The sequence below is a fragment of the Mustela nigripes genome, chromosome 12 (genome assembly GCF_022355385.1).
Source record: "Mustela nigripes isolate SB6536 chromosome 12, MUSNIG.SB6536, whole genome shotgun sequence".
In the NCBI taxonomy this organism is placed as follows: domain Eukaryota; kingdom Metazoa; phylum Chordata; class Mammalia; order Carnivora; family Mustelidae; genus Mustela; species Mustela nigripes.
The window spans coordinates 63656233-63681901 of NC_081568.1; the positions used below are offsets into that span (position 1 = coordinate 63656233).

Here is a 25669-nt window from a genome sequence, read left to right on the forward strand (position 1 = left end):
TAGAGGCTCTGAGGAAGAGTAGGCCACTCTTGGCTATACAGTGTTTAGAGAGCTTGTCATTCTAGAGCCTGTGTTTCTAAATGTTATCCTAGAAAGGTCTTTGCTTATGATTCTAGTATTCTGGCACTCTGTTATTCTGTTTTCATGTGCCTAAGAAAAGGATTCTAAGATATAAAAACTATCTTTCTGAGCACGGGCTTCATATGGGTAAGGGGAAAAGGGACCGAGTGTCACAAGGATGGAGGGACATTCCGGAGGGGGACTTCCTGAGGACATGGGGCAAACTCTGATGCTCCCCCTATTGTCCCTGAGCAAGTCCAGGGCTAGGACTCAGATGAGGAGGCTTGATGGGAGGCACTGTCTCGATCTGGGTTGACGTAAGCATCTAGGATCATCAGGAAGAATTCCTGATGGAAAGGGTGATCCAACCACACCCTAGAGTGACAGAAAGGCTTAGAGGAGGGGAGGCAGAAGTCCCAGCAGAGAGTTAGAAAAAGAACTAGGCAAAGGAGGAATGATTTATCCCCAAAGCATCCTCCCTGGTGCCGGATGGTAGGGGAACCACAGACTGGTGTGGCAGACATGAAAATGTAAGGTTTCAGGAAAGCTCAAGATGAGAGGGAGCTAACTGTGTGGGGATATCCCAGGGTACACCGCGTGGGCTGCAAGAGGACTGCTTTGACATGCTAATGAGTGCCTGGATCTGGGAGGGTGGGGATGGGATGAAGGGTGGCAGAGGACCTCTGCAGAGCTGGTAGGAGGATGCTGGGCTGGGGAGGGGCTCCAAGTTGGAGGCAGGGCTCTGGGATAGAGAGGGGCTCCTAAAGGGATTCCCATACACACACTCTGTGCCACACCAGTGAGTCAGGGTTCTGATGGGGAGCCGGGAACTCTCTTTCTGGGAAACAAAAGTGGATAACAGAGAATCCAAAAGTTTATACAGCTTCCCAGGTGGGGCTGAGCTAGCAGGTTGGGTTGCCAAGGGCCTTTCTAGTAGGAGGGAAAAAATGGAAAAGGAGGGATCAGTCACACTCAGTGACACATTTATGCCTGTGCAGTGGTGATGACACTCCTGGCTACACACACACATGCATCCCTTCTGTCCCAGCAATGACAGTGACACATGTGCCAGTCCACTGTGACACATACCTGCACCCTTGGCGCCGATGATGGCCCCATGTCATACTGATGGTAATACCCTATCCCCTGTGTTATCTCTCGTTGACAGTGACACTTAGACATACACCATCACACAGAAATGGTGACATGACTTGAGCCTTGGCAGTTGCCATAGTTAATGCCACTCTGTGTGCTTGTACCCTGCACAAGCTGCCCAGCTGTCAGCGATAACTATGCCAGACACCTAACCCACCATACCACGCCAGTAACACATTCTACCGTACCGACAGCCTGATTGGCTTTACACCTGGTGATACATCCATGTCAGGGATGCTCTGCATCGGGAGGGAGACATCCCGCATGCTGAGAATCACACAGCAAAAGACTTACACCTGCCCAATGAGCACCTGCGTCCCTCCATGTGGACCCGACTGCCCCTGCATGGCCCTGCCCCAGTGGGCACACACACACACGCCCCACTGCACACCGATGGGTTTACCGTCACACTGCCACTCATGGTGAAGGAGACAGACTCACATCCTGACTGTGGCACCTTAGCCATTATCAGTGACAAGAAGGGAGGCACTCATCAGATGAGCAAGGTAGCCAGAAGCCCTTTCCTGTGCACCACCCCCACAGTTCTGTTTCTGCCTCTGGCACACAGGCCACCCCCTCAAACCAAGACCAACTCTGCCCCTCCAGGCTCAAGGTAGAATGGCAGGTTGTGCAGTCCGTGTCAGGAGCATTCTGAGGCGTCCCTGCATCCCCCAGCGTCACTCCCAGCTGAGGTCAGCCCAGCCAGAGGCTCTTCTTCACATCCCGCATTGCATCCAGAGTGCCCTCTGGACCAAGGCAACTGCAGCGCAGAAATAGTCTGACCTTTAGACAAACGCCATTCTCACTGATCACCGCATTTATGGGCTCTGACAGTTGTCATTCTTCACACACTGTTCCTCGATCCTCACACAAAGTATTGACATTAGCTCTCTTGATTGGTTTCCTAGTGAACATTCAAGGCATGTACATATAATTTTAAAAATCTGTTCAAATCTGGCCCCTGGTCCCAGACCAAAGAGCTTATAAATAAAAGTGGAGATTCAGCCCGAGCCAGGGTAAGACATCTTTAGCAGAGCCACATCTATATTTTACCAGGTGACTCTTACAAGCTGTCTACACAGCAGGCTGGCTAGGGGAGGGGGGACTCACAGCCACTGGATTAGAGATGCAGGAGATGAAGAAGATGCTGACAACCCACATGACATGAGGACCCCAATCTGGGTGTGAATTCAAGGCAGGTTTTTGGTTTTGGCTTTTTTTTTTTTTTAGAATCTGGAGAACAGGGAACATGATAAATGTCAACGTAGAAAAAAAAAATCTGCAGAGCAAAAGTTACATTTTCATAGGCTGTGGGATGTGTCAGAAGAGAAGCAGCCCAGGGGGGTGAAAGGACCCCAGAGCTCAGCATCAGGCAGGCCTGGGCTGGAATTCTGGCTATGCCAAAGACTCACTGTATCTCCCAGGGGATCGACTTCCCCATCGTGGAAACAGAGGTTTGTGTGAACTAAAGGAGAGAATGTAATTTATGCAAAGCACCAAACTAAGCACCTTAGACATAATGGGGGCCTAATGGTTGCTATGATTAGTAGTATTATAATCACTAGGAAATGGCTAAAATATTTAGTGACTTTTCTACATGGACATTATTTAGGAACCATGCCTAGGCTGGCAAGAGTGAACAGGGAGCAAGTACTCAGGTCTCCACCATCTTTCTTCAAAGGAAAGCATCAGTGGCTACAGTACCCTGATTTACCCCTAATCATTCAACAGGATGAAGCCAACAAGGCTTGACAGAGTTGTCCTTTTATTCACCAGTAAGATTTTCTGCAGCTAAACATGATTCATGTCAGCTCATACAATTTTTTATAGACTCACAGAAGGTTGAGTTCAAAGGGGGCATTAGCTGTCACTTGCCACCCAGCTGTCATTTTTCCAGGGGATGGGGAACTCACTACCTAATATGAGGGAGTCCATTCTATGGCTGGACAACTCCAATTGAGAGAAGATTCTTTCTCATAGAGTTTCTGTCTGCCTCCCTTTACCTTTCCCCTGTTGCTCCAATTCTATCTTCAGGGCTGGTAAAAACAAGAGTACTCCTCTTTCCTTGCAGCGGTCATTCATTCATCCAACAAGCATTTCCTTAGCACCAGCTCTGTCAGGCATCATGCTAAGTGCTGGAATTACAAACTGAGCAAGACCTGCCCCTTCAGCATCTTCTCCTCCAGATGAAACATCTTCAAATCCTTCAACTCTCCCTCATTTGACCTGATTTTCAGACACCCACCGTCAAACCACCCTTTTCTTCTAAACATACACAAGCTTATCAAATCCATCTTAAAGTACGTTATCCAGAACTGAGCTCAGTATTTTTCTGAAAGATGGCTGGATTTTTAGCCCAGCTTGGTTGATGTTCATGTTAAAGATAATGCCCATTGTGGAAAAACCCCAATTGTAACTAGAGTGCTGCCAGCCAGGTCCCATTCACTGAGCTTCTGTTCTAGAAGAACAGGGAGAAAGGAGGGAGAAGGAGAGAGAGAGGAGGAGGACTGTGAGTCTTGAAATGGCATGATGTCAGATCTCCCTGCCCAGATCTCCCCTCAGGCATTAGTGGCAAGTCTAAGTCACTCTAATCAAACAGCCTCCCCTCTGCCCCTCCTCCATGAGTGTCTGCCTCAGGAAAGGGAAGAAAAATTAAAAACAAGCATGCTCATGGCCCAACACAGTGTTAAACAGAACTCAGCCATAAATAAAGGGTCTTCCCTATACCAAGCCCCATAGCCTGTAAGGGAAGAACAGAGATGAGCCATAGAAGAGGACAGGCAAGGAGGGTGGTTCTACCAATGGCCTCTGACCTGTGGAGGTCCCTCACTTTGAGGTCTCTGCTGTGAACTTGTGCAAAGAACAGTCCCCTCCTTTTGGAACAAAATCATACCTCCTTCCTCTCCCAATCTTGTCCCTCTGCAGCTCTTGCAGCTCCCTCCTTGGAAGGAAGCCATCCCCTTACAGAAGCAGAAGTCATCTTCACTCTGACATAACCTTAACTGATGCATAAACTCCTGCAAATCTTTCAAAGGCCCCTCCTTTCCTAAGCCATTTTCTTACACATTGGTCTGGATTAAAGGAAGCGTTTTAGAGCCAAAAGATGGCAGGCAGAATAGAGAGGCTCATGAGGAGACAGTAATAAAATGAGAAATGAATGTGAAAGGAGGAGGAAGGTCCTGGGGGTGGGGACAGATGTTGCCCTGCCTCTTGGAGGACCCTTTTCTTACCTGGCCATACAAGAGAAAGACATAGGCTTCTAGAATAAAGTTGGCCAAAGGGTTCCTGATTCTTCACAGGATATCAGATCTACAAGGCATTGGCAAGTGAATTTTACACTGAATTCTGCAACAGCCTTCTTCCTCTGGGTCCACATGAAGGATTCCTTATCCCTTGCTGGGGCTTTACCCACATGATCCATCAGTGTTTCTTGAGTACTCCTGTGCCAGGACATGGTGCTAAGGGGCTGTAAAGATGTTCTGAGGGTGGACCTGTCCTATAGGAGCTCACAGGCAAGGACAAGCAAATAGAGGAAGAAAAGCCTCTGAAACAGGAGTGTGTTTAGGGGTGACAAAAGTCCCGAGAAGAGAGTGACGAATTCTTTCTCCAAATCAGGGCTTTCCTGAGCAGGTGATCTTTGAGCTTTGCTAAAGAACCCTCCATCCTCCCCTCAGCGCACTGATGCAAGAAGCTTGTGGTCTTAAGAGCTCTGGCCAGGACAGGTGGCTGCAGGGGGTGTGGGGGGGGTAGTGGCAGAGGGATGTGGGGGGGGGCGGGGACAGCGAAAGGTGGAGGGGGAAGGGGACTGGAGAGAGAAAAGAGATGGGCTAAGGAGGAAGAATGGGAAAGGGAGAGGGGAAGGGGGAGGAGGAAGAGAGAAGAGAAAGGGAGGAGGGAGGGGGGAGAAGAAAAGAAGAGGGAAGGAGAGGGAGAGGCAGAGGAAAGAGGGAGAGCGAGAGGGAGAGAGAGAGAGAGAGAGAGAGATTTGAATTTCCCATCTGGAAGGGGAGCGGTAGCACGTCAGGGCCTGGCTGAGGGGTGTGATTGGAGGGCGCCTCCGGCAGCCGCCCGCGGCAGGAGCCGCGGCCCCAGCTCGCCTGGTGGAGTTGCACGAGGCGGCGGCGGGAGCTGGAATAGCAGAAGAACTGCCTCGCTGAGTACGCCCGGAGCCCTGCAGTGGCTCAGACGGTTTCGTGGACCGCCAGGTCGGTGCTGACCACGGGCCGGGAGGGCGGAGCCGGGCTGTGGGCAACAGGGTCCCGGCTGTCCCGGCTCTGCAGCTGTGAAGCTGCAGGGCAGCCTGGGAGGCTGGGGAGTACGGCTTTCGAGGGGACAGCTCCCCAAGACTGGCCGGGAACCGGAAAGGGCGGCTGCACCGCAGCATTTGAGACCCTCCTGGGCGCGCTCGCCGTGGTGCTGAAAGGACAGCTCCCCGCGAGGGTGAAAGCTAGCAGGCAGAGGAATGAGAGTGAAGCCGGAGCAAACTGGGAAGGAGGAGTGGGCCCCGACCCGGAGACCTCCCGGCAGAAGCCCGAAACAGCCTGGCTCGCGGGGAGCCAGGACCGCCTCGAGGGCGGCGGGACACTCAAGTCTGAACCTAGAGAACAACTTCGAGTTCACGGGGTTGAGGGTGGGGGGACGTCTATCTAAGCTACTTCAGGCTGTGCTTAACCTGGAACCCTCCAGAGCCCTCTTCGCCCGGGAGGAGGGAGCCTCCCCCGAAGGGGTTCCGGCTCCCCGAGTGAGTCAGAGGGCGCCAGCAAGGGGGAGGGCAGCCGAAGGTGGAGGGGAGGAAAGCCTCAAACGTCGATTGGAGATGAGGGACCAAGGGGACCATTTGTCCTCGGAGGAGGAGGAGCCGAGGTCTGGCCAGCGCACGTTCTCTGCCCGGGGTCATTAGTTACCGTCCCATCTGAGGCCCTCACGGGCCCCACTCTGCCCCCTACCCCATCAAAGTTTGATACCAGGCTGGGTCTTGGGGTTGGAGCTTTGTGTGTTGGGGGAGGGGCGCTCTCAGTGGCCAACCGCGAGCTCCAGGGCAGAGCTGCTGGCTGTGCTGGTCTCCGCAGGAGACCGGGAGAGGGGTGCCTGGACTCCTATCCTTTACTGCGGGGGAACCAAGAAGCCCCCGCCACTTCTGCTTTTCTGAGGAAGCCGGTTCCCTACCCCCTCCCATCCCCCACTGCTCCTTCCCCTCCCCCAGGGCTTCTCCTTTCCAGGGCGTAGAGTGGGGGTGGGGTGGAGGATAAAGGGACATCCCCTGTCTGTGCCACCGCCATTAGCGTTAGGGTCCCCTGTGAAAAGGAAATGAGTGTTGGGCTGAGTTGCGGTGAATATAGCCTGGACTTGAGCCATAAGAACAGAAAAACAGCTACAAGGACAAACACTGCAGGTGCCCGAATCTGCTTGTCGGATGGCGGGGCCCAGTCCCGAAACCGCTTGGGGCTCAGAAGGCCAAGCCTGAAGGAGGTACCTCCGCTGCCTTCAGGTTGGGACAGGCTGGAGGAAGTCGGGGAGGGAAAGCTGAAGATGTATCCTAGGTTCTGGATGCGCTAATGGCAGAGAAACGTGCTGCAGCAGCACCCCTCTCTCTTCCCCTTTTTGTCTCCCCTCCCCCAGCCCAGCATCACAACCACCACCACCCCACAACCATCACCACCACCACCACCACCACCCTTCCCGCGCAGGAATAGACCAAGGTTTCCCGCAGAACCGCTGAGGAGCGCCTCCTGGCGGTCTGGCCCAAATCCTCAACAGCATGCAACCTGCCCGACCTCAGCACTCCTACAGGCATATGGCAAAATATCTACACACACGCCTGCACACACGCTCACGCAGACTCACACGATGCCGAAGTTCAGAGCTAGACACGCAGGATCACACTCTGAATGCATATACTCACATACTCGCTGGCACACATTAAATTCAACACAGCAAATATGTCATGAGGCTCTACCATGAGCCAGAAGATGTTATGGACTCTGGGATAAGGGAAATGAACAAGATATAGGCCCTGCCCTGAAAGGAACTCAGAGTGATCAGGAAGGGAAAGACACATAGCTAGACAGAGTGCATGAGCTGCAGGCAGGCCAGGCTGCTCTAGAAAGTACCATGGGTCTCAGAAAAGGAAGACACCAGCACATCTCACCCAGGAGATCTGGGATATTTTACAGAGGGAGTGATGTTTGAGAGGGAGCTTTGAAAATTAATATTGCTGTTGCTGCTTTAACAGTGATGATGATGATGATGATGACAGCTAATATGTACTGCGCACCTACTGTGTGCCAAGCACTCAGCAGAGCACTTTATTTATCTCATTTAATGCTCACAACATGCCTTGGGTATTATCGTCTCCATTTTACGGATGAGAAAAGATTAAACCACTTGCTCAAGGTCGCTTAGTAAGTAGTGAAGCTAGGATTTGAACTGGCAGAGAGGAGGTTAAGAGGCTCCCAGGCTGTAAAAACAGCAGGAACAAATGCCCAGTGGTTTTCAAATAGAATATGTGTTCAGATATAGCTGAAGCAGAACCACATGCAAGGGATGGGAAAGGAACAGCAAGGCAGGCAGGTGCTAGACTGTGCAGGACTTGAAGGTCAGCACAAGGACTGTGGTCAGTTTAACAAGGCCGTGGCAAGCCACTGCAGGGTGTGTTTGATGAACAGATCTGCCAGTCAGAAAGACTAATTGGACAGCCATGTGGAGGATGGATGAGAGCTGAGGGAGGGACAGACGTAGAGATTATGCACCAATCCAGAACCTCGAGGCCCTGAAGTAGCCATAGCAGAAGCCGTAGCAGAAGAGGGTGCAGATGCAGAAGGCCTCCAGACTTTTTTCTCAGCACTCCATCCCAGTTTTAATTCACCAATTCCTTGTGTAGTTTTTGTCCAGTGTCTACCTCCCCAGCTCACTGAATACTGTGAGAGCAAACATGACTCCCATTTCCCTACCACAGCTCAGCCTCCAGAACAACACCTGGCAGAGTAGATGCTCAGAGACTCACTCAGATGAGTGAGTGAGTGAGGGAATAAAGAAATCACTGACTCCAGAGTTTTCAGCTGAGGCAACTGGAACAAGGCACACTAGAAGAAAAAAATGGTTGAATAAGGGAAACAAGGGTGAGATTGATCTTTGGACAGATTGAATCTGAGATTACCCTTGTGACAATATCCAGCAGAGATTTAAATGTGCAAGTGGTGTAGAGAGTGTCTGTGAATAAAGAGGGGCACAAATCAAAGGGTTAGGTGATATTCCCAAGGGAAACAGTGGGGGAAGGAGGCACAGCAGGTGAAGGAAGAGGGAGAGAGATAACTTGGGGGAACATCTACATTTTAAAGGAAAGAGAGAGAAGACTTGTCTGAGAAGGAGGCTTGAAGACCACAGGAGTGCTCTGTCATAGAATTCAGGAGATCCAAGAAGAGGGCTGAAAAATAGAGGGATGGGGAAAGAAAAGAGGTCATCATCAACATCTGATGCTACAGAGGGATGGGAAATCGCTCCAGGATCTGGCATCTGGGAGGCCTCTGGTGGCTCTGATGAGGGCAATTTTGGTGGCAGTGTAGAGGCAGTGGATCTCTGCTCTCACAGAGCCGCAGGGCTGACCCGGAGGTGAAGGAGTGGAGAAACCAAGTGGAGACCCCTTCATCACAAAGGTAGAGGGCAGAGAGGAAGGGAAAAGTGGTTCAGAGCAGGAGTTGGAGAAGCAAGGGGATAAAGAGACCCATAGAGAAGGACTGAGGATGTGAAGAAGAGGGAACATGAAAGCCTGAAGGAGAGAAGATCTGCGGCTCAGGCAGATAGATTAATTTCAGGAGGAAGGAGGGGGACCTCATCTTCAGAAACTAGGAAAGAAGGCTGCAGGAGCTCATACCACCTGGGATCAATCATTCTGATAACAGTCACCATTTACCAAGCCCCCCTACCATGTGCCAAAGGCATAGTATACACTATTTCTAACCTTTCAAAGGGGTATTGTATTCCTCATTGCATGAGGGAGGGAGGTTAAGACAATTACTCACCATCACAGAGCTAAAAAGTAGCAGATTCAGGATCAGAGTCAGGTATGCCTGACCCAGAGTCGACCAGCCTTCCAATGCACCACCTGAAGTGGGAGGAAAGTCATCTGTTTAAAGGGATAGGGGAGGAGGACATTGGGCATTGAGAAATTGGTTAAGAAAGCCTCAACAAGATGAACAAGAAATTACTTGAGAGCTGAGAGAGCCATGCTGGGAGTGGGCAGCAGGACTCTGGGGTGGACCCAGGAAGCTACTAAATCCCAGCAGGCTACAAGGGGGGCACCTCGAGCAACAGGGATATAAGTATCCAGAAGACTCAGCCCTCACTGAGTAGATGTACTTTGCATATTGCAGGGTGGGGAGGGGTGGTAATCAAAGTTCCTTGAATGGATGCTTAGAAGCAGAAGAGTCCAAAGAAGGAGATGATGCGGTGATACAGAGATGGCATGTTGACTTTGAATGGTGCCATGGGATATCCAGAGGGAGGTGTTCAAGAGGAAGGCAAGTGTACTTCTTGACTCATTTATTGCCTATTTCCCTACACACACACACACACACACACACACACACACACACACTCGCTCACTGAGTTCACACACTCCGAAATGTAATCTGCATGGGGGCAGGACTTTGTCTGTCTTGTTCACTCTTAAAACCCCAGTACCTAACACACTGCCTAGTACATAGTAGATGCGCAACTGAAACCTGGATAAATGAATATAGGGGTCTGAGAGCCCATAGATGTCTAGGTATCATTAAAGGATGAGTTCTCCTATGGAAACTTTAGAGAGGAAAAAGAGGTACGGGCTAAAGTCAGGGTCCTAGGGAAAACACTTACTGAAAAAAGGAAAGGAACAACAGGAGGCAGCAAAACTGGGGTGGGGAGGGAAGAGGGAGCAGTAGGAGAGGAGTGAGTGCAGTAGGAGATGGAAGAGAGGAAAGAACTAAGTCACAGAACCAAGACAGAAGAAGGATTTGGGGACACAGTTGGGTGGTTGGCAGTTCAAATGTTGCAGAATTGCTCCAACAGAACCACTGGGAAGGAGGCCCAGAAGATCATCTGGTCCAGGAGAGAGACTTGCCAGAGCCGCAAGTTAGGGATGAGGCTGGACCTAAAGCCCAGGTGCCCTGTGGACCAATTTGAGGCATCTCAAATTAGAGTCCCGTGTCCTCCAGCACCACCTGCCAATTCTTTAAGCTGCATGGAAACAGAGAGGAGGAACCCAGTAGTTCCTGAAATCATTTGATTATTAAAATTGTTCATTTCCTGTTGTTAGAAATGTAGTCTCTTCGAAATGTTTTTGAATCAAGTGAAAACATCTTAATTGACTGAGCTGAGCTGCCTTTCAAACTCAGAATTCTGGATCAGGGTGGGTTCTTTGCATTTCCTAGAAATCCCGCTCCTTTTTTGCATGTCCTTATAAACATGCAGTCAGCAACGGCCCACACTAACTAGCAGCTGCTACACACCAGGCACTTGACCAGGATCTCCTCTTCTTCAAATATCAGTACAAGGGTAGGCTTAATACTCCTGTCACTGGTAGGGAGCACACTGCTTTTCCAGGGGGCCACAACCCAGGATTGATCAGAGCCTGGTTTGTCTAACCAGGTGTGTCTAACCAGTGGTCTAACCAGGTGTGTCTGATGCTAAAGCCCCTGGCAATGTTTTTCTACTCCATCATGACTTGCCCTCCTCCAAACAACCTGTCGGGTGGTATGATCATGTAGAAGTCCTCAAATAAACTCTCGGGCCCCATTTGATGGAAAGATCTCAGTCTGCTGATATGTTTTCTCATTTTGAAAGAAATGAGGAAAATCCATCATCAACAAAAAGCCAGTGACCTTGAACTCAACCTGGTTGTGATATCCAGGCTGCTTCTCTGCCACTGTTTCCCTTTTTTCTCCTAGCAAATCATAAAGACCCCAAGGCTGTGCAGGCTCCCAGGCCCGGGGGAGGAGGCCTGGCCCCAGGTGACTACATCACACTTTGGATAGCTCATGGATGCTCCCCTCCACACACAAAAAGGGATTTGTGGTGGCTTTGTCTATGGGAAAAAAACCATGAAACTGAATGGTGGAACTAGAAAGGAGACCTAAGAGTTACATCAGGGTTGAAATTTTCAAGGATTTGAAGGGAACAAGGTAGAAGGAGGTCAATGGAGGAGGGAAGCTCCACCTCTCCCCACTAACATTCGAATAGTTCCACTTCTATGTATTTTGCATATTGAGATTCCCACTATGATTTTATTTGGAGGAGGCACCTGGGGGCTCAGTGGGTTAAGCCTCTGCCTTTGGCTCAGGTCATGATCTCAGGGTCCTGGGATTGAGCCCCACATCGGGCTCTCTGTTCGGCTGGGAGCCTGTTTTTCCCTCTCTCTCTGCCTGCCTCTTTGCCTACTTGTGATCTCTCTCTCTCTCTCTCTCTGTCAAATAAATACATAAAATCTTAAAAAAAAAAAAAAAGATTTTATTTGGAGAAAACCTTCTCATGCCAAAAAAAAAAAAAAAAAGAACAATTAAAAATATAGTAAAAACTGAAAATTGGTAATTGAGAGAGAAGGGGAGGATTAACATAAGCTGAGTGCTTATAAGGCCTGTGCTTGGTACTTTAAAGGTCCTAAGCCCCAAGATTATCATGTCTCCAACCTCCCATGTGTAATTCAAAATAAAAATCAATATTAAGCTATAAAACACAAAAACTTACATGTTTGTTGCAGTAAAAGTAACTTATTTCTCCATTTGTCTAATTTCAGAAGTCTGGATATGCTCATCCAAGCTGACTATTCTTTTTTTAACTGGCCTCTGATTTGCTGGGGCCCTAAGTATGCTCATTCCATCTAGGGGTTGATCCAGTGGGCCAGGCAGAAATTTTCTCCAGTCTCCACAGTAGCGCTGGGAAAAGAGGCACCACCATTCTTTCATATAGTCGAGGAAACTGGGATTCAAGGGGGTCCAGTAACTGGCTGAATGTCACATGGCAAACAAGAAATGAGGGAGGTATAAGAACAGAGCTCTGTCTGTCTGACTCCAAATTCCAGGTTCTTTCTAGCACTCCTGGGTTCCTTCTAGCACTCTTGGCTTCAACCAAATTAAAGCAATATGGTCGAGATGAAGGGTTTAGAATCCAAAGACATGTGACCACACATATGTGCCTGGCCTGCAGCAAGTACTCAGGAAATAGCCCCTTTCCATCTCCTTTCCATGGGTGCCAGGGCATCCGGTCCTGGCCTCAGCTGATGGAGCCTGGGGCCTGAACCAGGGCAAGGCTGCCATTTGTGTGAGCTGAGGCCTCTCCCATCTGATCTCCGACTCTACTCTACAGGTTGACACATCTCCCTGAGCCAGGCCTTGCCAGAAGCACTGCATGCAAACTTGACTGCGCACTAGGGCACGCTAACTGGAACTGGCGTCATGGACTTCGTCATGAAGCAGGCCCTTGGAGGTGAGGCCCCGAGTCCAGCATTCCTCACTCCCCGACCTGAGTCCCAACCCAGCTGGGAGGGACCCGCAGAGCACTAGGCCCCTCCATCCCCAGCCCTGACCCCCCGACCCTACTTTCTCCCTCCCCAACCCATCCACTCTAGGGGCCACCAAGGATATGGGGAAGATGCTGGGGGGAGAGGAGGAGAAGGACCCAGACGCACAGAAGAAGGAGGAGGAGCGACAGGAGGCTCTGCGACAGCAGGAAGAGGAGCGTAAGGCCAAGCATGCACGCATGGAGGCTGAGCGGGAGAAGGTCCGGCAGCAGATCCGAGACAAGGTCAGCACCTCCCAACTGCCTGGAGAGTAGAAGGCATGGAGGTCAAGCCGCCCCCCTGCACTACCCCACCCTCCCCACAACTCTCCGCAAACCGCAGCTCCAACTTTAGACCTAGCTCTGAGCGCTGCTCTCCTAAGAGGGTAAAGTGAGTGTCACAGGCACAGCTCCCTGGAAGGAGTGTTATGGGACTTGAATAAGATAATGCCCATGAGACGTGCTCCCTAATGTTTGCGGCTGTGGTCCACAATCTTGTACCTGAGACATTGGAGACCGAATGTTTGCAATCCAGAATTTGGGAATTTTAGGAAAATACCGTAGTGCCTGAGGACCTGTTACCTTTGCACCTCACTCTCAGTGGATTTGCAGCTGTCACCCTCGGCCAAACAGTTCAGTATATGAGTCTAGTCTCACCACTGCAAAAAATCAAGGCTGTAAGTAGCCTCCCATGAGCTCAGATCAAGTTTTGTCATCCAAACATAAGGAAGGACATTCAGATGTCAAATCTTGGGGGATTTCAGAAGAGCAGAGAAGTTACTAGGGGCAGGTATTAATTTTAAAGGAAACCCCATGCACGGACGCTTATGGAGCACCAGTTAAGGACAGGCACAACCCCATAAGGAAGGCATCCTTATCCCTATTTTATAGATGAGAGGACTGAGGTTTGGGGAGTTTCCAGGAGCGGCCCAGCTGAACCTGCATGACCTTGAGACCCACCCAGCCCTCTCCTTGCCCCATTCATGCTCATGTCTGCCCTCCTCCTCCCCAGTATGGGCTGAAGAAGAAGGAAGAGAAGGAGGCAGAGGAGAAGGCCGCCCTGGAGCAGCCCTGTGAGGGGAGCCTGACCCGGCCCAAGAAGGCTATCCCTGCAGGCTGTGGGGATGAAGAGGAGGAAGAGGAGGAGAGCATCCTGGACACGGTGCTCAAATATCTCCCGGGGCCACTGCAGGACATGTTCAAGAAGTAACCGGCCCTCCTGCCCTGTTCCCACTCCACTTGTTCCTTTTTTTTTTTTTTTTTTTTTGGTTCTTTCTTTTCTTTTTATTCAGTTAAGTCTCAGTTCTGAAGGGGAAAACCTCAATTGACCTCTGCCCCCCTTCCCCGGCCAGGGACTCCTCCCTCTCAGCACTCTCTCACACCCCCTTCATCCTGGGGTATCCAGCCCCCACCTCACTTCAAATTGCTTGAAAAAGGGAACACAGCTTCCCCTCCCCAGAAGGGGGCATTGAACCCAGTGTCAGAGGTACTGAGGGCCCCTCCGGAAGGAAGCCTAAGGTCTATGCTAGTGTGGTAACCCCCATACATTCCTTCATGCACCCCACTGCCAGGAGGACCATTGTCCCCAGCCAGCCAAAGTAATAACACATTCCAACCCTGCCCAGCATGCCGACCTTTGGCCTCTGACCCACAGTGGGCCTCCAGGTCAGGGCAGGGGTGTTGAGTGGCCTGGCTCTGAGGAAGGGAGTCAGGATAAGCCTGCCCTGTGAGGGCCCAGCCTGAGAGGCCCTGCTGTATTCTGGCCAGGCCTAGGTCTTGGCAGAAGGCTGGGGCCCTCCTTCTCTCCTTCCCCTGAGATGGCACCCAACCTAGGATTACTCCTCTCCCAACCCCACCTGAAGAGGCATAGCCCCTGCCAAGCCAGTCCCTCCAAATGGATCCTCTTTGGACTTTAACTCATCTCTGGAGAGGACCCAGGGTAGAGCAGCCCCTTGTTTCCCCCCTTCCACTTGGGTCCTGGCGCCCCACTGCCAGGCTGGGTCCAGTTTTCCCAGCCAAGGGGCTACCCAGGCCCCCCCAGAAAATACTTGGAGCCATTGGGCAGCGGTGGCCCATGCCATGGGACCCCACCATTGGTATAGCCAAGCTGCCCCCAGTCCTATTCACCCCTCTTCCCACCCTATCCTGTCCATGTGCTTCCAGAGCCCCATGGTCCCCAGGAGGACCTTTCCTGGCCAAAGCCCCAACGCTTTGGGGAGAAGCCAGTTCCCACTTGACAGAAGGCATCTGTCCATTCATTTCATTGGCCAAGAACAAACTCTCCTCTGGGATGTGTGAAAATGACATTTGTTCCCCACCCCACCCCAAACTGTCAAGGCCTCCTGCTCAGTCAGTTGTATAAGAACGGGGGGGCCAAGGAGCAAATGAGAGAGGAAAGTGTGTGTCCATGCACACATAAGTGTGTGTGGCAGAGACTGCATCAGCAACTGTGTGTCCTAAGATTGTACCTATAGGTGTGTTGTTACAGTGTACGTATGTCTTAAGATTGTGTGTGTCTGTTAATCACATCCCTGTGTTAGATAAGGATCGTGTGTGGGAGGCAGCCTTGTGTACGTGGGCTTGTTTGAGGGGGTGTGTATGGATGGAGACTGTGTCGTATCTGTTTTCTAGCCATCTTGTATGTGTGGTAGGGTTTGCACATGTCAGCTTGGCATGTGTTTGGGGAGAAGGGTATGTGTTAGATGTGGTGGAAGTATGTGTTTGAGAGAATGTCAGATGTGCTGATACTGTCGTGTGCACGTGTGTAGCTGTGAATAGGCAGTTGGATGCAGAATGAGTGCTGGGGGAGAAAAAAACATTTTGGGGCATCTTAGCCCCAAAACCATTGGTCACAGGTGGCCACATCCAACAGGAGACCTTGTCCTTGGCCTAGAGTCCTCCCACCCTTGGGGGGCTCCTGCCTGAGGTCCTCAGAAGCCCACTGGGACTGACCCTGGCAGAGCCTCAAGAAGCCATGCTGGGCCCCCACCAGGGCCAACCCCAAAAGCAGGGCCCAGGGAGGGGGCGACTTGCCTGCCCCTGAAGCTCTTGCCCCATTGACCCCCGTTTGCATTCTGCAGGTTTTCCATGTTAGTGGATTTATGCTTTTATTTCAGAGAGAGACACGTGTCTTCTCTGTCCGTTTCCAATAGTTAAAGCCATATCAGTTAGACTGCAATACTTTAAAGATGAGACAAAACAATCCATATGTTTAGGGAACCAGAAAAATCCCCTGGTCTGTCCCTTCTCCAGGGAGCAGGGCTCCAGCAGCTCCAGCTCCCTGGATTTGCCCTTCTCCCCCGCCCCCGGCCCCTCCCCTGTGCCCCTGTGTCCTGCCCCCCATCCAGGGGGCCTGTGTCTGTGCCTGTGTCTGTGATGGGGAGCCACCTCGCACCCCTATTGTCTGCTTGTCTGTGTCTCTTTTCCTGGGCAGGATGGTCATTCTCTAGAGCCCTCGGGGTCCTGGGACAGAAATAGGCAGGGCCCAGTCCAGGGGCCCCAGGCCTCCCCAGACCCTGTCTGTGAGCCCCACCTAGACACAGATGTGGATTCCAAGTGTTCAAAAACGTCCCCTCCTTGACAGGGGCCCATCGATCTCAAAGGTAGGACACAGAGAGTGCCAGATGGGCAGCAGAGACCAAGGCTCAGGAAGCTTCAGGTAAGCAGAGGAACCCAGTCATGTCAGATATTCTGGGACCCTCAGAGGATGTCCCTGGTGGTCTCCACAGCCCCTCTGTACCTCCAGAGCTGGCTCAGGGTTTTCTCCATATAAGAGTGCCCTCCAGGGTGGCTGGATTAGTCTGAGGTGTGGCCTAGACTCCTCCAGACTCCTCAGGTCTACTCCTGAGAAGCAGGACTAGAGGACTTCCTGGAGGTGATAGCAAGGGAGGAGTTCAGCATGGGGCACACCTGCCTCCAACCACTGCCAGGAGATCACTGTCCGATCCAGGGGGCATGATGACTATCATTCCTCATAGAGACCTAACTGTGGGAAGAAGCTAACGTGTGACCCAGTGAAGATGTTGTGTGCAACACACACATGTGGAGGGAGAAAGGGAACAAGATATGTGTGGGGTGTGCTCTGGCAGGGAAGGGATGTTCACCTGAGGTACCTGGGGTGGGAGGTGTGTGTGATCCACCGGATGGGAGGGGGATGGGTGTGCCACACATAAGTGGGACAGAGGTGCCTGTGATACACTTAGGAGGCGGGGATGCGGAGGGAGAAGTCCCAGAATTCAGTGCACACTTACAACATATCAGGGAGACACTCTCCAGCTAGGAAACTAAGAAGGAGTGATCATTTGTATATGGTGAAAACAATGAGGTGCAAGGGAGTGGGCAGCACCTGCGGTGGGCAGGCATGGTTGCCAGGGAAGACCACGGCCAGACTTGCATGCCTGGGAGCTCACCAGCAGAGATGAGGGAGAATTCTTCTCTGGATCACCCATGCTGGGTACAGGCAGTGAGCCAGGACTTGCACACATGGGCAGCCTCGGCTCCTGGAAGGTATCTTTACCAGCAAAACCATATAGGGTCCCCCCAAAGGCAAGCAGGAAGTCAACAGACTTTCTTAAGTAGGGGTATGTGTGTGAGAGAGAGAAAGACAGAGAGGGAAGGAAGCAGCAGGGGAAGAGGGAGAGAGAGACAGGGAACAGAAGTATTTCAGCAACCCAGGTCGCTCTCAGGTGGGACAGCTGGTGGGCAAAGAAGCTGTCTTACAGGCTCTGGCTAGAGGATATGGGCAGAACCGCAGCCCTGAGAGCTCCCAGCACCTAGCTGGCAGAGTTTCCCGCCCCACCCCCCAGCTGCTCCAACCTAGGGTCCTGCATGCCCTTGATGGGACAGGCAGCTGGGGATCAGATGGCTCAGGTGATGTATGTCTCCCAGGCCTGAGGACATACCTTCCACACGTGTCCCCTACTCCCCTCCCTGCTCCGGCTGCCCTACTTCTTCCCTGGGGAGAGAATGGGAGGTGTTTGTGCTGGTTCTGGGGTGGGGGTTCTAGTGAGACTCAGGTGAGGACGACCATCCTGCTCTCGCGGGGGAATCCCTTTCCCACATCTGTGCTGTGTCCTTGTTGCTCTGCTTTCTTTAAATGTGTCAGTGCCTGGGGGGAGGGGAGGGGCACCCCCTCATGCCCCCTGAATCTGACCAAAAGCCATGGCTGTTGCTCCCCCCTTTGTATGACGCAGATGCTAAGATGTACCAAACCAACCACGACAACAAAGAAAAGACCTTGTACAGCAACTCTTGGTCTGTCTGTCTTCTTCTGTCTGTTGGCATCACCAGGGCAACACAAGGCACCAGCTGAGGTGAGAGGGAGCTGAGCCACAGTGCTCAAGAGGCCCCAGAAACCCTTCCATTTTACCCACACTGCTAGCCGGGACACTGGAAATGACCCCAGAAATCAACTGAGGCTGGAGTCAAGGCTGGCCCGAGAGATTCAGGGCCACTCACCTCCTGCCCTTCAAAGTCAGCTGTTCAACAAAGCCCTGGAGCTGGTGTCCCAACCTGGTCACAGCACCCCACAGCCCATCTCTGGTCATCCCTCTCTGAACGCTCCTCAGGAACTGGCATACCAACATGAAGCCAAGTCCCACAGATGGGCAAAGGTCTGTCACTGTTCATCTCACCAACACTGAGGGAGTTCCTCATGTCTGCCAGGCCATGCGTGGGAGCTGGGGACATACAGTATTGCTCCTGGACACAGACACATCTCAGGCCTTGTTGAGTCAGCACAAGACCAGAACCCCTTTTCAGCCTTGGCTGTCTCCACCATTGTCTTGCCTTAAGGTGGACTCATTTTTTCTCTACTTGGCTAGGCACCTCCCATTCCTCACACACGGGTCTCCCAGCTTCCACATCTTCCCTCTGTCTATCCTCTCCCCACCACCCAACTCCACCTGGAAGACTCATCAAAACACAAACTTAACCATGTCATGCTCTTAGACAACACCCTTCAGTGGTCTGTAGGGAAGCACCCACCTATAGGATAACATCAAAATCATCAAAATGGCCCTGTATGACATGACCCCAACCTGCTAGATCAGACCTAACCAACTCGGAGCCAAGCCCCCCTACCCTCACACATACCCTGCCATTCCGTGTTTATAGATTCTATCCCCTCTGCCTAAAATGAACAGTACCCTCCTCCCCACCCAGTATACTTGAACTTCTCAAGATCCAGCTAAGATGTCATCTCCTGAGTGAGGCCCACCCTGACACAGCCCCCAGGCCCCCAGGCCCCTTCCCCCAGCAGTTGGTTGCTGTGCTCACAACACAGAGCATCACAGCTCTGTGCCCAGACAGCACTGGGTTTGCTGGTGGGTTCTGTCATCCAGCAGAGTGATCTGGAACAAGCCACTAAACCCCCCTGAGTGTTTGCTCGCAAGTAAAATGGGATAATAATTGTTCTGACCTCCACAGTTGTGAGGAGTAAATGGGGTCACAAACTCACACTCTCAGCACTGTGTGCCAAGCATTCAATGAATGGCACCTTGCAAATTCTACTGTAATTTATGTTGCTGCAGTGTCTCCCTCTGACTTTGGAGCTCTGTAGGTGCTGTCCTGACTGGTGTCCCGATGCCTCCCAGCACCCACTGCAGAGTCTAGCCTGCAGTGGGTCCTCAGGAGCCCCAATGCTGACTCAGGGTCCAAGTGACCAATCTCCATCTCTTCTTGGTGGCCAGTCACTTCTTTTGCTCTCTGCACCCACTGGACGGTAGGGGGAGGGGAGGCAGCACCTGACTCTCTGCTATGCCCTAACATCACGCATCCTGCCTTTCTCCCAGATCTGCCCATCACTCTGGGCTAGACCCCCAGGGTAGTCTCCTAGACTCTTAGAGTCAGGGGAGCTCTGTGCGCAACAGGACACTGCATTAGTTATCCACCACTGCTTAACAAATTACACCAACTTGGTGCCTTAAAGCAACACATGTTTATTATCTCAGTTTCTCACGGGAGGCCAGGCACGACTGGGCTGGCCCCTCTGCTTCAGAGCCTCTCACCAAGCTGCAGTCAAGGTGCAGGCCAGGGCTGGGGTCTCAACAGACGGTAAGGACCACTTCCAAGGTTATATGATTGTTGCCAAGATTTAAGTCCTGTTGAATTGAGGGCCTCAATCCCTGGCTGGCTATTGGCCAGGGGCTGCCCTTTGTTTGTCACTATATGGGGCCCTCCATTAGAGCAGCCCGCAACAGGGGAGCTTTCTCCATCAAAGCATGCAAGCCAAGTAGGCAGAGAGCTGGTAAGATGGAAACCTCAGTGTTACATAACCTGACTGAGGACGTGACGTTCTACCACCTCTGCCATATTCCATTGGTTAGAAGTCATAGGCCCTGCCAAGCCTATAGGAAGAGGGTTACACAAGGTTGAATAACAGGGCAGGAATCACTGGGGGACATCTTAGAGTCAGCCCTCTCAGAGGCTGAAGCAACTCCCCCCCTTCCCTACAAAGAAGCAGGAGTTGAGCAGGGCCTCCAAAGAGCCAGAACCAAATCTCATCTACCATAGGGTCCCAAGTGATGGAGGAATAGTGTTGGAGCAGAGTAAGGGCCAACAGTGGGCTTCCCCACAAGGTTTCTGTGAGATTGAGACCATTCCCAGAGCCAGGGGCTGGGCTCTGAGGGCCTTCCACGGCTGGAGATTGGAGAGAAATGGAACATGAGGGATTTGGGCCTCCCTGGAAGTCCATGTATGTTCTTTCAGCACGCCAGGCACTGCCTTCCCAAGACCCAGGTCCCTGGTAAATAATCCAGCCCCAGACACTCAGATCCTTCTCCTCTGTCTGCCTTGCCCCTCCTTTCCACTCAGTGGCACCCCACAGTGCCCTGTTGCCTACTTGGGAAATGCTAGCATCTTCTTACTTTCAGTCCTGAAGGTCTTCTCCTCACAGTCCTAATCCCCTCTTAAATAGCACTTACTGGGTTCCCACAACTTGCTAGACACTGTACTAGGCACCAAGAACACCAATCACACAGCCCCTTCCACCAGGAACCTGCTAATGGAAGAAACAGGCCAATCAGCCACTATAACACGGGCAGTGATGCAGGTAAACTGGGGTGCTTGGGGAAGGCTCCCTGGAGAAGGCAACGTCTGAAATGAGTCTTTTTTTTTTTTTTAAAGATTTTATTTATTTATTTGACAGAGAGAAATCACAAGTGGGCAGAGAGGCAGAGAGAGAGGGGAGGAAGCAGGCTCCCTGCTGAGCAGAGAGAGCCCGATGCGGGACTCGATCCCAGGACCCCGAGATCATGACCTGAGCCGAAGGCAGCGGCTTAACCCACTGAGCCACCCAGGCGCCCCTGAAATGAGGCTTAAATGAGAAGTCAACTTGGTGGGAAAGGAGGGCACTCTGAGCAGAGGGCCTGGCACAAGCAAAGGATAAAGGAGACAAAAGTAGTCCAGCACGGTGGTGGGTGTCAGGGAGGGAGAAACAGGGGACGTCTGCAGGAGCGTATTACATTCTTGGTAAAAAGCTGAAAGCCTGAAACATCAACCAGGGTGCCAGAAGATGGAGCTTGTGCTCTCCCTACATGCCATAGGGAGCCATGGGAGGATCCTAAGCAGAGGTTATGATCAGATGTGTTGATTGAGGAAGATCATTAGGGCTGTGAGGAGGAGGAACTAGTCTCCAGGAAGGAGCTAGTACAATGCCAAGGTTGGAGATGGTGAGGACTGGATTTAAGCAATGGCAAAGGGCCTGGAAGAAGCAGCCAAATGGGTGGGGCAGGGTGGGGTGGGGAAGCTCCACAGAAGGCCAAATTGGCAGGACTTGAGGATTGGATATGTGAGGCACGGAGGAGGAAGGAGTTGAGGCCAAAGTCTGTCTCTACATTGGGAGGCTCCATTCTCCAGGATCTAGAAAGCTGGTGGAGACCAGTTTGGGCGAAGATAATGAGTTTGCTTTGGGGCTTCTGGATTTGAGGCACCTGGAGGTGAGGCAAAGTCTAGTGGCCAGTCTCTGTCTACACCAGAGAAAGAGGAAAACCACAAACTGTACTTTGCATGCCCCCAATGGAGCAATGTCTTGACCATTTTCTTTCTTTACCACAAGCTCAAAAGCAGAGGAAGTCAAGAATCCATCCTGCTATGCAACCCAAGAGTCCCTCTAGTGCCATCTTTGGTAGAGAACACTCTCTGTTTGCATTCCCCACAGTGTGGGAGAGCTCATTACAGTCAGACATGGGCCTTCTTTCTCCTAAACCAAAAGTTGCCAGGAGCCAGGGCTTAATGAAGCTTCCTCCAGCATCCCTTTAATTGACTGCAAAACTCTGCTTCCAGGTCACTCACTTAGCACTCGTAATTAATTGGGGCTTCTTGCCTGATCTAAGAGATATTTCAATACCCCTCACCACCCCCAGACAATGTTTTCTCAGCTGGGATCCTCCAGCTGGAGCCATCTCTACATGACAGCCTCTTCACAGGCTCTGACCCAGGTTTGAATGCAGGTTGCAGCCCCTCCTTCATCTCTGTGTGAGCTGGGTGATCACTTCTCTGCCCCAGGCACAGGGTTAGCACAAGGGAGCCTCAGTGGGTAGGCCCAGACCTGCTGGTGCTACCATTTCTTTGGACTCCAAGTTCTGGCATCCACCCCATTCTGGGGCAGGCCCACTGATCTCCTCAACTCCCTGCTTCTCTCACAATGACCATGATCCTGTCTATATGAGGGTTAAGGTAGCCCATCTTAATATACGTAAGGGGGGAGGGAAGAAAAGGGAAGAAGAGAGAGGAAGCCTCCATTCACTAAGCCCCCGCGCCATGCCATAACAGGGTTGGTGCTCTAAAGGCACCGCCTCTGCTCATCCTGACCAGAATCCGTGAGGTCAGGATTATGCCCATTTTACAGAAGACAACACTGGGGCTCAGAAGTAGAGGCATATGATGGGCATGAGTATAGGCTTTGGTTTTCAGACAACCCTGGTTAGGAATCTTGATTCCTTCTGTCTGGTCTTGACTGTATGAGTCTCTGGATCTTGGTTTCCTTATCTATTTAAAACAAATGAGTATATACTATATGTTATATAGACTGGAATAAAAATAAAAATAAAAGACTATAATAATACCTAATTCCCCCATCATCACCCCTGGGGGCATTAAGGGAACTAAATAAAATAAGTCTGTAGGTATCCTAGCACAGCGCCTGGCACATAACAGTTACTTAAACAATGATAGCCATTGCAACAAAATACTACTATTACTATGGCAAGACTGAAGAAGACAAACAAGAAGAGGATAATAGGAAAGGAAAGAGAAGGACCAAAAAGGATAAGGAGAAGAGTTAATTTCAATAAAAATTGACAATCATCCAGGGGCAGCAGGGTGGCTCAGTCAGTTGAGCATCCAACTCCTGATTTCAGCTCAGGTCATGAGATCAAGCCCCCTGTTGAGCTCCATGCTCAGTAAGGAGTTCACTTGAGATTCTCTCTCTCCCTCTCCTTCTGCCCCACCCCTGCTCTCTCTCTCTCTCTCTCTCTCTCTCTCAAATAAGCCTTTTAAGAGATGCAATCTGAGGACTTTGGAGGGGAGGGGGTTGGGGGTTGGGTGAGCCTGGTGGTGGGTATTAAGGAGGGCACATATTGCATGGAGTACTGGATGTGGTGCATTAATAATGAATCTTGTAACACTGAAAAAATAAAATAAAGTTTAAATTTTAAAAAATCTTCAAGTCATTCAAATAGTAAACTGATAACCTGGATTTAAAACAAACTCTCACGTCATTTCACATAATACATAGAAAAGAAGCTGAGAGACAGGAGTCACAGGTGAGAAGCTGGGACAGGAGGGAACAACTGCCTCTTCCAGGAAGCCCTCATCAGCTCAAAAGAGACTTAGCAATGTGTATTAGTTATCTGTTGCTGCATAACAAATTACCCCAAAACTTAGTGGCTCAGAACAATAAACATTTATGTTTCTCTCACAGTTTCTGAGGGTCAAAAATTCTGAGTGGCTTCACTGGGTAGTTTCAGATTGGGGTCTCCCACGAAGTTGCAATTAAGATGTCAGCTAGAGCTGTGGTCTCATCTGAAGGTATTACTGGGGCTGGAAGATCCACCTCCAAGATGGTCCAGTCACACTGTTGGCAAACTGGTGCCAGCTGTGTGGCAGAAGGCTCCCTCTCCAAAGGGTTTCTTAAGTGTCCTCACAAAAAGGCAGCTGGTCTTCTCCCAGAGTGAGTAGTCCAAGAGAGCAAAGAGGAAGATGCACTGTCTTTTATGACCTAGCCTCAAAAGCCACACCACCACTTTTGCAGTATTCTGTTGGTCACACAGACCAGCTCTGATTCCATGCAGGGGTATACCTCACAAGGCATGGACAGCAGGAGGGAAGGTCACTGGAGGCTGGGGGCCATCCAGGAGGCTGCCTGACTTGCAGTGCATACCTCAGCCCACCTTCAGCCCCTAGTCAGCAAATACTCCTTGATTCATCCATCCATTCAGCAAACCTGACCTCATTCCTTTCTGCCTTCAGCAAACTCCTCCCAGGGGACATCCCCATGGCTAAACACTGGGCTAGGTGCTGCCTTGTAAACCTGAACCTGATATCGTCATGGGAGCTCGGAGTCCAGACACACACACTGACATACAACAGAGCATCGTGAGAAAACACTGTTTTTTTTCCAAACAGACCTGGCTACAAGTCTGACTGGTTATGTTGAAGCTATTTCATCTTGGGCACATTATCTTACCCCTCAGGGCCTCCATACAAAGGGATTATAATACTTGCACTGCCCAGCTTTGCACAAATGCATTAAAGCGCCCAGCACATAGCAAATTCTCAGTAAACAATGACTAACACTATTACATTAATATTGCTGCCCCAATAAATGGAGATTGCACTTCCAAACTGGACAGCAGCCCCAACCAGTTTTCCCAGACCCCCCAAGAGAAGGCTGGGCTCTTGGACCCCACGGCTGGCCCCCAGCTCCTGCCTTCCACGTCCTCTCAAAGGCCTGGCTGAGTCCTGCTGTGGCTCTGACAGCCAGAGGGCTCCCTGGCTGCCAGCCCTAATCAGCAGCTCCAGCCGAGACCTCAAATTGATCTGCCATCGTTTAGCTAGGAAGCGAAAGCTCTTCTTGACTCGCGGCCAAAATCCATTTTGAGAGCAAAGTAATCACCTCCGTGGCGGGTGTCTGGAGAATGTGATAGAGATCTAGGACAAAAAGTCTCCATCCTACCACCCAGAACCACTGTGTGTGTCCTCACGAGGCAGCAGGCCCCCCACACCCCATGCTTCACGCGGTCTAATACAGTGAGTGCCTCTCAAACTTCGCAGCAAGTGGGACGTTCTGGGGATTTTTTAGGAATGCCAATGCCTGGCTTGGGCCCCCAGACATTCTGACTCAATCGGTAAGGGCTGTACCCTGGGGATTGGGGTTCTTACAAGCTCTCCAGGGGGATTGGATGGGCGTCAAGATGGATGAACTGGTAATCCAATGCACATAGCATTGGCCTCACCTGCATGCACCTATCTCTGCATCAATCAGATGATTGTTTATTGAGCACCTACGATGTCCCGAGCACTGTTCTAGGAGCTCAAGGTAACAAAGAGAAAGTGGCTGTCCTCATGGAATTGACATCCTAGTCCAAGGAAGCAGACAAGAAACAAAAGAATATGTGAACTACATAATATGTTAGACGAGAATAATTGAGAAGTCACGTGTGGCCAGTCCCCCATTCACCAGCTGATGGCATCTGCCCCATCTATTGCTGACAGCTTCTGATCCCCAGCCTGGACCACAGCCAGCTCACACAATCACCCCAACCATGGACACACGCTAAGCCCAATACAAGCAGAGTGATGTTTGACCCCGGTGACAGACAAGCCTTAAATCTCAATAGTCCCTGGCCATTTTCTCAGGCCCCCAATTCTCCCATGAAGCCAGCACTTCACGTGCTCTTGCCCACCTCCCTGGCCTGCCTCAAAT

At 51.2% G+C, this 25669-nt stretch overlaps 1 protein-coding gene across 2 annotated transcripts in view; it reads left to right on the forward strand.

Moving 5' to 3' along the window:
- CPLX2 (complexin 2) overlaps window positions 1-17991 on the forward strand; it is an 81920-nt gene extending 63929 nt beyond the window's left edge. Inside the window, exons 1-4 of one of the 2 annotated variants that reach the window (XM_059417396.1) lie at window positions 5185-5420; window positions 12553-12672; window positions 12815-12990; window positions 13757-17991. In XM_059417396.1, the coding sequence (XP_059273379.1) occupies window positions 12642-12672; window positions 12815-12990; window positions 13757-13954 (405 nt within the window). In that variant the 5' untranslated portion in view covers window positions 5185-5420; window positions 12553-12641 and the 3' untranslated portion in view covers window positions 13955-17991. Of the gene's footprint in view, window positions 1-5184; window positions 5421-12552; window positions 12673-12814; window positions 12991-13756 lie in introns of those variants that run through there. The other variant, XM_059417395.1, reaches the window with a different exon arrangement.
- The last annotated feature ends 7678 nt before the right edge of the window (window positions 17992-25669 follow it).